Source organism: Hemitrygon akajei, chromosome 24, assembly GCF_048418815.1.
Source record: "Hemitrygon akajei chromosome 24, sHemAka1.3, whole genome shotgun sequence".
NCBI lineage: Eukaryota > Metazoa > Chordata > Chondrichthyes > Myliobatiformes > Dasyatidae > Hemitrygon > Hemitrygon akajei.
Genome location: NC_133147.1, coordinates 25,345,488 through 25,357,682, shown reverse-complemented (window position 1 = coordinate 25,357,682; position 12,195 = coordinate 25,345,488). Strand labels below are relative to the sequence as shown.

Sequence of the window (12,195 nt, the reverse complement as noted above, 5' to 3'; positions counted from 1 at the left end):
AGGAGTAACACTTCTTGCGCTCGCAAGGATAAGTGCCAGCAGGAAGACAGGTGGGTTGGGCCGAATGGAAAAGAAAATCCAGGACAGTGAGATTCCTGTAAAAGCCGAGAATGGGGCAGTGGGAAGTCACAAGCTTCTAAATCTCCAACTACCGAAAAAGAGACCATTAAATTAATCTTTATATTAAATTATTTCTGATACGCAATGCCGGGGATGCAATTAAGTCGAATTAAATCTAGACATTTGATCAAAATTTAATTGTGACGAAACGGAAACAGTCACTTAATGCATTGCTTTTCAGCAAGAACATACAACTTCTGTCATAGAGCTGGCGAATGTGAAACGTTCAGCAGGAATTTCATCAGAGCTTTCAATTCTTCCCGGAATTTGTTTTGAGTCACTGCGTAGATAAACGTGTTTGAGCAGCAGCTCAGCATCTGAAACACATTGGTACTCTCCATCAGGATAAATCTGGGGTCGCTGTAGCCTGTGATTGTAAAACCAGCTTGAAAACGCTCGATAAAGAAGTAGATAACATATGGCATCCACAGAAGGATGAAACATCCCGAGATTGCAAAGAGCAGAACGATCGACTTCCTGCGGCTTTCCATCTCCGGGTCGCTCTGTCTCTCTCCCGTGGGGGAACTGCGGAGTCTCCTACGAGCCCGACTGGCTGCCAGAATGTGCCGGACAGTCAAAGAGTTGAGCGAAAGAATAAGCAGGAATGGGAGGCAAGGGGTCAGAATGCGATCGGTCCAATCAAATATTATCCAAGGCAGAAAAGAATAAAGGATGCCCTTCGATTTGCAATACCAGGGCACGTTGTCAATGACGTAGACTGGCTCGTACAAAAAGTACCAGGGAATGTTGATCACGCAGCTCAAAGTACAGACGGCAGAGACAACAATGCCAGCAGTTCTGTGTGTGCAGTATTTTGTTTTGAGCTTTTGCCAGCAGATGGCGACGTGTCGGTCAAAGGTGAACATGACCGTTAACCAAACCGAACTGTCCCTAGCGGCGTAAATTAACGCAACGCTGAAACTGCAGACAGGCGTGATGGAGAGAAAACTACCGGGAAAATAAATAGCGGGAATCCGGTTTAATATCACGGCGGTGATAATTACCAGCAGGTCCGTCGCCGCCATGGACACGAGGTACCGGCTGATACATCTGGACAGTCCACATTTTCCTCGGGACAGGATCACTATGGCCACTATATTAACTGTGGGAGAAACAATTGGAAATTAGAGACAGAACAGAGCCGCAGCAGAAGTAATTCAGTAGTTTGAACGTAAAAGTTTGCATAACTTCGGCATGCCTCCAAAAAAAGCTCTGACAAATTTCTGTAGAAGCTCTAGAACTGAAATATTCCAAACTGACATCACAACCTGGTCTGGAAACCAGAATGAGTAACTAAAATGAGTACAGAAAAAAAGGCTAATTAACGCACGGTAATCAATTATACACTCTGTGTCAACCTTATTCTGATCGTCGATGCGAATATCTGATTTACTGATCATGTTACAGCAACTGAATTCAAAAATAAAGATGAAAAATGGTCAAGAGGAGACGATCTAAACCTGGGATCCACGGACACCTAGGTCAGTGGCGGAAAAATTTTTAGGCGCCCTGGTCAAGTTGTTTAGAATTAGACCAAACATGAGAATTGGGTTGCAATGTGACCTCGGTGACCTTGACCGTGAAACAGTTTTTGCTGCCAAACGGCGTGGTTTCGGTGTCTCAAAACTGCTGAATTTCTGGGATTTTCACACACAAAGCTCTTTGGAAAATGACACAAACAAGAAAAAAAAAATCCCGTGAGCGTCAGTTCTGCGGACAAAAACGCATTGTTAACGAAGATGACTAGGGGGAATTGCTAGAACGATTCAAGCTGGCAGGAGGGCGACAGCAATACAAATAACCATTGGTGCTACTCAGCTCCTTATTTAACCCAGTTGATAAAATGTCGCCGCTGGTCCTAACACAGACCACATCGGCACATGATGAGTGAAAATTGGATCAAAGATTAATCCAGACTGGTAAAACAATAACCCCATTCACTCTTGCTACAGATACTACGGCTTATTCGCAAGATTCAAAAATGTCATTTAAATACTTTTCTGCACGTTTAGTGTGTCAAGAATGTCGTCTAGTTAACTGCAGAAAATTAATGCACTCTGATTACACTTATCATTCCCTACCCTTTACACATTGCCATGTGTTCCTATCGATCTTTTCGTTCTGAACATAGTAGGATGAATCTATATGAATAGTGTATAAGACATATTTAAACTTTATAAGCAGTACTATACAAAAGCCATTGGCGCGTGCACACACACACACATACACACATTTATATATATATATATATATATATATATATATATATAGCCAGGGTATCTGAGAGGTTTCCACAGAACTGGAAGCTGTTTCTTTAATGTAATTTCCTCCCTGGGTTAAATTGGATTTGATCTGAAGCACATTGTGGTAAGATATCGCTATCTATATTTGCCCTTGAAACAGTAAAATCCGTCACTCTTAAGGTTTTGTTAATATTGGTCAACATTTAGTAGATACAGTACTCTGCAAACGTCTTAGGCATCCTAGACTATATGTGTCCTGTGTATACGTTCACTTTATTAGGTACACCTATAGGCAGCAACTCAATTCGTAGATACCACAAGAAAATAAGACCACCGATGTTTAATCAGTAAGAAATGTTTTACCTGGAACCGCGATCACTGCAAGAGCCGTGTAGTAAATTGCGTACACCAAGCCTCTGGGAGGTGCGTGCATTTTCCGTGAGGGTATGCGAGACCGGTGCCCAACACCAGTCGTACTTTTGTTGATTTCAGAAGGAGCCCTTAATATACTTAACGTTTAAACGCTAAAGCCAATTAAATAAGTTCATTTTGTTTACAAGTCAATCATGTGGAATGACATCAACTTAAGATACAGTCAGTGAAAAAAAAATAATTACTGAAGTCACAATTAGCATTGCTAACAGCTAACGAACATTCCCATGAGAGTGACTTCGTAAATTAGAAAATTGCTGCAATTCTTCTCCATTTCTGATTAGGTTGGTCGTGGAGTTTGGTGGCGGGGAGGGGGGGGGGGCAGATGTGGGCGATGGGGAACGTATTGTATACGCATTTAAATCTCAATATTCAGTATTCACAATTGCTATTCTCTTTACCTACCTTGGCATTCCGAACGACACTTACAGACCGGCTCGTTGATACAAATATCCGATTAGCCAATCATGTGAGTGCAATTTAATAAATAACGACGATCTGACTGGAAGACAGAGAAGCAGAATTAGGCAATTCTATCATGGTCGATATGTTATCACTGTTGTGCACTCTGGTCCAAGACTCCACTACGATAGGAAATACTCTGTCCACTCGATGCAGGCGTTTCAATATTCGATAGGTTAAAATAAGATCAACCCTCCACCGCCTCATTCTATAAACCACCAGAGAGTAGAAGCCTAGAGCCAGCAAACGCTACTCATAACTTTATCGACACAGACGTCTGTGGGACCAAGTCGCTGGGTGTTTCTTTTTAACCCAAAGGTTGGTCGGTCCTCGATGAAACAGTGTGTCAAAGCAAAGATTACTCGGGGAGGCAGGAGAATTAAGTTGGGTTAACAAATCAGTCATGATGTAATGGCGGTGAATTGATGGGCCGAATGGCCTTATGTTCCTAAGAAATACATACATTCGGCTGGAAGAAGTAGTTCAATATCCCTCTGTCCACATGCTCAAACTAATTTATTCATAGCCATTTCAGAAAGTGGAGGCATATAGAGAAGAGTTAAGGGAGTGCTCAATGGGAGCTTGATAATGCCGCTTAAACAGTTAGTGCAGTCACTAAGAGCACCATGGACCCCAAACAGGTCAGGAGAGGTGCATAACAACTGATTTACAACGTTAACTTGAAATTGCACAGGTAGAGGAATTGCAAAGTTTTATTGGCGGATTTGACACTCGCAAATTAATGCGGTGACATGAGTTAAGCCAATGACGTATTGAGTTAATGAGGTAAGCCACCCAGTCAAAGTTCAAATGACACATCTTCAAAGTACCCACATACAACACTGAGATTCATTGTCATGCGGCCGATCAGAATAAGTGCCAAAAAACTGTGAAAAACCCCACATTAACAAGCCTGAAAAACAAGCAAGGTACAAAGGCATCAAATTGTGCAAATACAAATTTCATAAGTCAATAAGTAGGTAAATAAACTAACAAATAAATAGGCAATTGATGCCTATTGATTGATCAATAGGCAGACGGAAAAACAAGAACTCAGACAGTTAGATCGATAGATAGATAGACTGATAGATAGATCCATCCATAATTACAAGGCAAAAGCCAGCCAGAGAGACAGACAGATAGACACATAAAGAGATAGAAAGACAGATACCCTGACAGACAGACAGACAGAGATTGATAAATAGACAGAATAATCGGAAAGCAGATAGGTAGATAGATGGATAGAATTCAGCATGTTGCCGGGATAATTGCCATATTGCAAATCACTTATCTTTGGACCAGCGTGTTAGATCATTCAAACTGGATTGCAGCATTCATATCAAAGTTCAAACAAAGTTTCTGTATCTTTTCAGATAGTTAAATAGATAGGTAGATAAATAGACGGAACGACAGACATATTGGCAGAGATAGATAAATAGATAACAAATAGATAGATAGATAGATAGATAGATAGATAGATAGATAGATAGATAGATAGATAGATAGATAGATAGATAGATAGATAGATAGATAAAAATAATTCAGCATGTTGCCAGGATAATTGCCATAGTGCAAATAACTTATCTCTGGACCAGTGTGGTCACACTCATTCAAATTGGATTGCAACATTCATATAAAAGTTTAAAGAAAACATATTTATTTATCCAGATGGATAGGCAGATAAATAGATAAACAGACAGAAAAAACAAGCATATTGACAGACAGGGATAGATAAATAGATAGATAGATAGATAGATAGATAGACAGACAGTCAGACAGACAGACAGATAGATAGATAGAATTCAGCATGTTGCCGGGATAAAGGCCATACTGCAACCCAAGTATCTCTAGACCAGAATGCTAGACACACATTTAATCTGGATTTCAACTTTCATATCATTCATATCAAAATTCAAATGACATTTATTATCAGCCTATGTATATGTCACCACATGCAGCCCCAGACATTCATTTTCCTGACGGCATGCTCAGCTAATCCATAGAAGAGTAAACATAACAACATGAATGAAAGATCAACCAGAGTGCAGATAACAACAAATGATGCAGATTATTATCAATAAATAAAGAGAACATGAAATAACAAGATGAAAATTCCTTAAGTTGAGATAATCGGTTGTGGGAACATCGCAATGATGGAGCAGGTAAGTATAATTAGCCTCTTTTGTTCAAGGGCCTGATGGCTGAGGGGTACTAACTGTTCTTGGACCTGATGGTGCGAGTCCTGAGGTTCTCTTAGCTTATACCTGGTGGCAGCAGCAGAGAAACAGCATGATCTGGGAGGTGGGGTCACTGATGATGGATGCTGCTTTCCTACGACAGCGTTTCATGTACGTGTGCGTAATGGTTGTGAAGGACACAATCCATTGCCTCTTGCAGGATTTTCTGTCAAGAAACATTGGTGTTTCCATATCATGCCGTGCGCAGCCAGTCAACAGACATGGAATTGTAGGTAGCTGAAGGAAAGCATCCGATCCGACCCATTGGATCCATATTAGTCTAAAATAATTACAGTAACTACTCCATTTCTCTATATGTTTAGGCTGGTGCTACAAAGACACGGGTAGAATGTTTTCAGTGCTGTGAATATCAGTTTTAGAATAATTTAATATCACGAGCATATGTTGTGAAATGTGTTGCTTTGCGGCAGCAGTAGATTGCAAAACAGAATAACAATAAAGAATAAATTACTTTAAGAAATGCATATTTAAAATAAAAAGTAGCAAAGATGTCGAGGTAATGTACATGGCTTAATTGTCCTTTGAAAATACGATGGTGAGATGAAGAAACTAGTCCTCAACCATTAAGTGTCTGCTGCTCGGTAAACCCTTCCCCGGTGATAGCAATGATGAGAGAGTATGTGTTGGGCGATGGGGATTCTTAATGACCGATGCTATCTTTTTGAAGCATCTCTGTTTGATGCTGTCCTCGATTCTAGGGTCGCTATTGTCCGTGTTGAAGTAGGTGTGAGTTTGCAACATTCTGCCCTCTCAGGCAGATACTTCAGATCCTGTATCCCTGTGTATTATTTCTCAGTGACAAATTCTTCCTACTGTTTTTTTTTTCCTACGCTGCAGAACGTGCCTTCATCTTGTTCTCTGTTATAGCCTCGTGGGTTCGAGATTGACTCATTCGTCTCTAGCTCTGGCCTTCATCAACGAATTCTGGATGAGGTAGTAGTTTTGTCAAGTGAAGCAGAAGCCTAATCCTGATTCTGATATGTGTGTCTATTGTGGACTGAGAGTGGAAAGGTGGCAGGGGGATGGAGATCATGGTTGGGGAATGTGGAACAGGGGGGAATGGGAAGCAAGAGAAACATTCTAGAATGATCAAAAATCAAAATCGAAGTGTATAGTCACTTGAGATCCTTGAGCATGAATCATTAAGAGTTAACTTGCAGGCAGATTCGGCAGCAAACGCAATTCTAGCGTTTATTTCGATTGGTCTAAAATATGAAAACAAGACTTCAATGCTCAGGCTTTAAAACGCATTGCTGAAGCCACTCTTGGAATAGTGCAAGTAGTTTTGGAACCTTTGTCTGACAAAATAAATAACAGCAATGGGGAAGGTCCAGACGACACTAACAAGAATGATTCGTGAAATGAAACGGTAAACGAATGAGAACTGTTTGATAACTCTTGGCCTGTAGTCCCTGCAATTAGAAGAATGTGTTTTTTTTTGGGGGGGGGGGTCATCCCTACAAATAGAACTGTATCAGATAGAACGGAGCTACGGACTAAGTTTGCAATTGGGGTGGGCTGTGTATAGCAGTAGAGGGACTAGCCTCCGAATAAAAGTATGCCTATTTGGAACAGAAAAGAACAGGCATTAATGAAGCCAGACGGTGGTGAATGCAAGGAATTCATTGCCGCAGAAGGAAGTGGCTTTATCATTTGGGGAAATTGAAAGGGGGCGTTATAGGTTTTTGATTAGTCAGGGTGTCAAAGGATACGGAGAGATGGCAGGCAAATGGGGTAAGTTGGAGTGTAAATGAGCTGTGATGGAATACCGGAGAAATTTCGATGAAGTGAATGGCTGAAGTCTGATCCTATGTCTCATGCTGTCGTTCGATGCCAGCAGATGGTTTGAAATTTTGTGAGAGGCGCAACGCCAATTCTGCAGCCCCTCTCGGCATGGAAGGAATGTGGCAAGAAGAGCGAATGGGATATTCGCCGTATCCTTCAGCTGCTTTCTGAACTTTGTCTGAATCATGGATCGAAGAGCCATGTTGGTGAATCAGCTCTTGGATATAACTATGTGACAATAGGGATAAGTGACCTAGATTATAAATTCTGTTCCGTATGGTATGATCCACAGAATTTTTCCGTAACAGGATAATCTACCCCGATGTAACAAACAGTAGAACAAAGGACTTCCTCAGACTCTGCTGCTCTGCTGGCTACTAAGATGTATCTAGTAGTGGTCAAGCCATTGAGCATGAAAATAAGATAAGTAAGACGGCCGGAGTGAGCAGTTAATGAAGGAACTACATTACTGCCCAGACTGCTGAGTGCAGACAACCGGCTTTTCCACGAGAAAACCAACGGTTATAAATCCAGGCGGTATTCACCACTGAGCATAAAATTCCAGAAAACATTTAAAAGCAAGTCAGCACCATTACTGTACACAGAGCCAGAGCTGCCATTCTCCGGATGTGATATTTATTTCTCAGATTGTGACAACTGATGTTAAGGAATCGATCAAAGGTTAAGCCGACAGAGGAGACCAATACGGAGTAGAGCAGAACGGCGTCGATGCTGCAGATATGGACGGCGTCCAGCAAGCTAAACTGTTCCCGATAGACAATGGATATCTGCTACATGACCGCGTCGAGGACAGCGATTAAATAGAACCACCCGTGCCATCGCCGCCAGGCAGAGCGTGACGCTGCTAGAGAGTTTGCATTTTCCCAGGGACAGGAACACGATCGTCAGGCCTTTCACTCTGTGGATCAAAAGCAATAAAAGCAAGAGGAAAATTAGTCTTCACGCTGCGAATGAGGTTATTATCTTGCTCTTCACTCTTCTGAATTTACAAGTCTACTTGTCTCTCGTTAGAAATTCAATTTCCTGCGAGATTCGCCTTTGGGGCGACATGGTATACTAGGGGTGTGCAGTACACTCTGAGCATCGGAGTTCGGAGTTCTATTGCAGCCTTCCACTTGGAGTTTTGTCTTCTTCTTCGGAAACGCGTGTGATTCCTTCAGATGTTCCGGTTTCTCCCTGCAGTTTAAATGCATAGCGGTTAGTCGGTTGGACCTGGTAAATATTCTTGCGGTTAGGCGGACTGTTACATACGGGCGTTGCCAGGCGCTGCGGCTTTCTGGGCCATGCTGTCTCTGAATTATATAAAAATATAGCCTTTTCAGTGTGGTACCGTTCCATATTCTATATATTACTGTGTGGGTGTTTAAAAGATACTGCATTTGGTCAAATCACTCCATTGGCAGCTGTTTCCATGAGAGGACAAGCCCTTCGGCCCCCAGTGTCGTGTTACAGCAATTAAATTTGTAATCCCGACGCCAATTCTAAGGGACGTGCCTAGCAGATATACGGTAAAGCAACAATACAGTATGAAGACACAAGGAAATCAACACACACGAAATGCTGGTGGAACGGGACAGGCCAGGCATCATCAATAGGAGGAAACACTGACGACGTTTCGAGCCGAGACCCTTTGTCAGGTCTAACTGAAAGAAAAGATAGTAAGAGATTTGAAAGTAGGAGGCGAAGGAGGACATCCGAAATGATAGGAGAAGACAGGAGGGGGAGGGGTGAAGCTAAGAACTGGAAAAGTGATTGGCAAAAGGATACAGAGCTAGAGAAGGAAAAGGATCATGGGACGGGAGGCCTGGGGAGAAAGAAAGGGGTAGGGGAACAACAGAGGGAGAGGAAGAACAGTCAAAGAGTGATGGGCAGAGAGAGAAAAAAAAGGAGAGAGGGGCAATAAATAAATAAATAAATCAGGGATGGAGTAAGAAGGGGAGTAGGGTCATTAACGTAAATTAGAGAAATCAATGTTCATGCCATCAGGTTTGAGGCTATCCAGTCGGAATGTAAGGTGTTGTTCCTCGAACCTGCGTGTGGCTTCATCTTGACAATAGAGGAGACCATTGATAGACATATCATAATGGGAATGGGACGTGGAATTAAAATGTGTAGCCACTGGGAGATCCTGCTTTCTCTGGCGGACAGAGCGTAGGTGTTCAGCGAAACGATCTCCCAGTCTGCGTCGGGTCTCATCAATATATAAAAGGCCTCACCGGGTGCACCGGACGCAGTATACCACACCAGCCTGTTCACAGGTGAAGTAGCGCCTCACCTGGAAGGACTGTCTGGGGCCCTGAATGGTGGTGACGGAGGAAATGTAAGGGCAGGTGTAGCACTTGTTCCGCTCACAAGGATAAGTTGCAGGACGGATATCGGTCGGAAGGGATGGGAGAGACGAATGGACAAGGGAGTCACGTAGGGAGCGATCCCTGCGGAAAGCAGAAGGGGGGGGGGGTAGTGGAAGATGTGCTTGGTGGTGGGATCCCGTTGGAGATGGCGGAAGTTACTGAGAATGATACGTTGGACCCGGAGGTTGGTGGGGGTGGTAGGTGAGGACAATGAGAATCCTATCACGAGTGGGATGGCGAGTGGATGGGTTGAGAGCAGATGTGCGTGAAATGGGAGAGATGCATTTGAGAGCAGGGTTGATGGTGGGGGAAAGACAAAAAAAGACATCCTTTTTTTGTTTAAAAAAGGAAGACATCTCCTTCGTCCTGGAATGAAAAGGCTCATCCTGAGAACAGATGCGGCGGAGATGGAGAAATTGCGAGAAGAGGATGACATTTTTGCAAAAGGCAGAGTGGGAAGAGGAATAGTCTAGGTAGATGTGAGAGTGAGTAGGCTTATAGTAGATGTCAGTAGATAAGCCGTCTCCAGAGATGGAGACGGAAAGATCAAAAAGGTGAGGGAGGTGTTGGAAATGGACCAGGTAAATTTGAGGGCAGGCTGAAAATTGGAGGCAAAGATAATTAGGTCAACGAGCAAGAGGCAGCGCCAATGCAGTCGTCGATGTAGCGAAGGAAAAGCGGGGGATGGATAACCGTATAGGCTTGGAACATGGACTGTTCCACAAAGCGAACAAAAAGGCAGGCATAGCTGGGACCCGTACGGGTGCCCATGGTTACACCTTTGGTTTGGAGGGAGTGGGAGGAACCAAAGGAGAAATTATTGAGAGTAAGGACTAATTCCGCTAGACGGAAGAGAGCGGTGGTAGAGCGGAACTGGTTAGGTCTGGAATCCAAAAAGAAGCTGAGAGCTTTGAAAACTTCCTGGTGGGGGAAGGAAGTATATAGGGACTGAATGTCATGGTGCAAATAAGGCGGTGGGGGCCAGGGAACTTAAAATCAGTGAAACAAATTCAAAGCTTGAGAAGTATTACGAACATAAGTAGGAAGGGATTGAAGAAGGGGTGATAAAACAGTGTCCAGGTATGCAGAAATGAGTTCGGTGGGGCAGGAGCAAGCTGAGACAATGGGTCTACCTGGACAGTCAGGTTTGTGGATCTTGAGTAGGAGGTAGAAACGGGAAGTGCGGCGTGTGGGAACTATGAGGTTGGTAGTAGTGGATGGGAGATCCCCAGGTGTGGGAGACAGTGGCCTGGTTCTCCTTGATGAAGACATGTTCGAGGGGTAAATAAGAGGAGGTATCAGCCTGTTGTCGCTGTCCCTCGGCAAGGTAGAGGTCAGTATGCCAGACTACAACAGCGCCCCCCCCCCACCTTATCAGCGGGTTTTATAGTAAGGTTGGGATTAGTGCGGAGGGAGCGGATAGCAGAGCGTTCGGGAGGAATGAGGTTGGAATTGGAACAAGGTCTGCTGAGGTCGAGACGATTGATGTCCCGTCGGAGTTCGCAATAAAGAGATCGAGAGTAGGCAGAAAACCAGAGCGGGGTGTCCATGAAGAGGAAGAGGGTTGAAGACGGGAGAAGGGGTCATTGGTGCGAGTAGGAGAGTGCTTGTCAAAGAAGTAAGCTCGGAAACGGAGCCGGCGGAAGAACAGTACAGCGTCATGGCGTACACAGAACTCGCTGAGGTGTGGGCGAAGTGGGACAAAGGTGAGGCCCTTACTGAGGGCAGAGCGCTCTGCGTCAGAGAGTTGAAGGTCGGAGGGGATGCTAAAGACCCGGCACTGATGAGAGCTGGGGTCAGAGAGGGGAGGGGGAGGCTGGTGGTGTCGGTGGAGAGGGGAGGGTTGGGGTGAGAGGAAGATGGAGCCTCTGAGGGTTTAGGAGTCGATGGTGAGATTTGAGGGAGAGGGGATTGCAGAGTGGTGGTGGGAAAGGGGAGACGGGAGTCACAATAGCAGCATGTGAAAACAGTATGCAGATTCGTTTTCTGTAGACACTTTAGAAACTGACTTCACCCTGCTCAGAACCCTTCTATTTGCAGCTACAGTTAGGTCTTCTTCATACCTTTTTAATTGCAGGTTTCTTTGAAAAAAAGAATTGCTTGCAAATTTCAAATAATGTGACCGATGCTTCATTTTAAACTGAAAATACACCACGGTTAGCGCGTTGCTACTACAATACAGGGCGTCGGCGTTCGGAATTCAATTCCGGCTTCCTCTGCTTACAAGTTTGTATTGTCCTGGTTTTGTGTGCGTGGATGCCAGGTTTCCTCACACAGTCCAAAGATGGAGTTTTTTGCAGGTGATTTGGTCATTGAAATTACCCTGTGCTAATGCAATGTTTAGAATCCATCGTTAGCAGAGGAGCGCTGCTCGGTGGGACGAAAGGAACCGTTCCGTGCCGTATTTCTTATCAGGTAGACAAAATCACATCTATCAATCATTCGCAATGGACAATTAGGTTATGTTAATTAAAACAAATAGTGTAGTTTGTAACAAAGTGTTTTCTTTTTTTGTAATTTATT

At 43.7% G+C, this 12,195-nt stretch overlaps 1 protein-coding gene across 1 annotated transcript; it reads right to left on the bottom strand.

The window, feature by feature from the left end:
* Window positions 1-320: 320 nt before the first annotated feature.
* Window positions 321-2,796, bottom strand: LOC140715660 (probable G-protein coupled receptor 139). Its single transcript, XM_073028025.1, has 2 exons — window positions 2,727-2,796; window positions 321-1,222 (listed from the first exon to the last, which is right to left on the bottom strand). Exons 1-2 carry the CDS (start codon window positions 2,794-2,796, stop codon window positions 321-323), a joined length of 972 nt encoding a protein of 323 aa, XP_072884126.1.
* Between the last annotated feature and the right edge of the window lie 9,399 nt (window positions 2,797-12,195).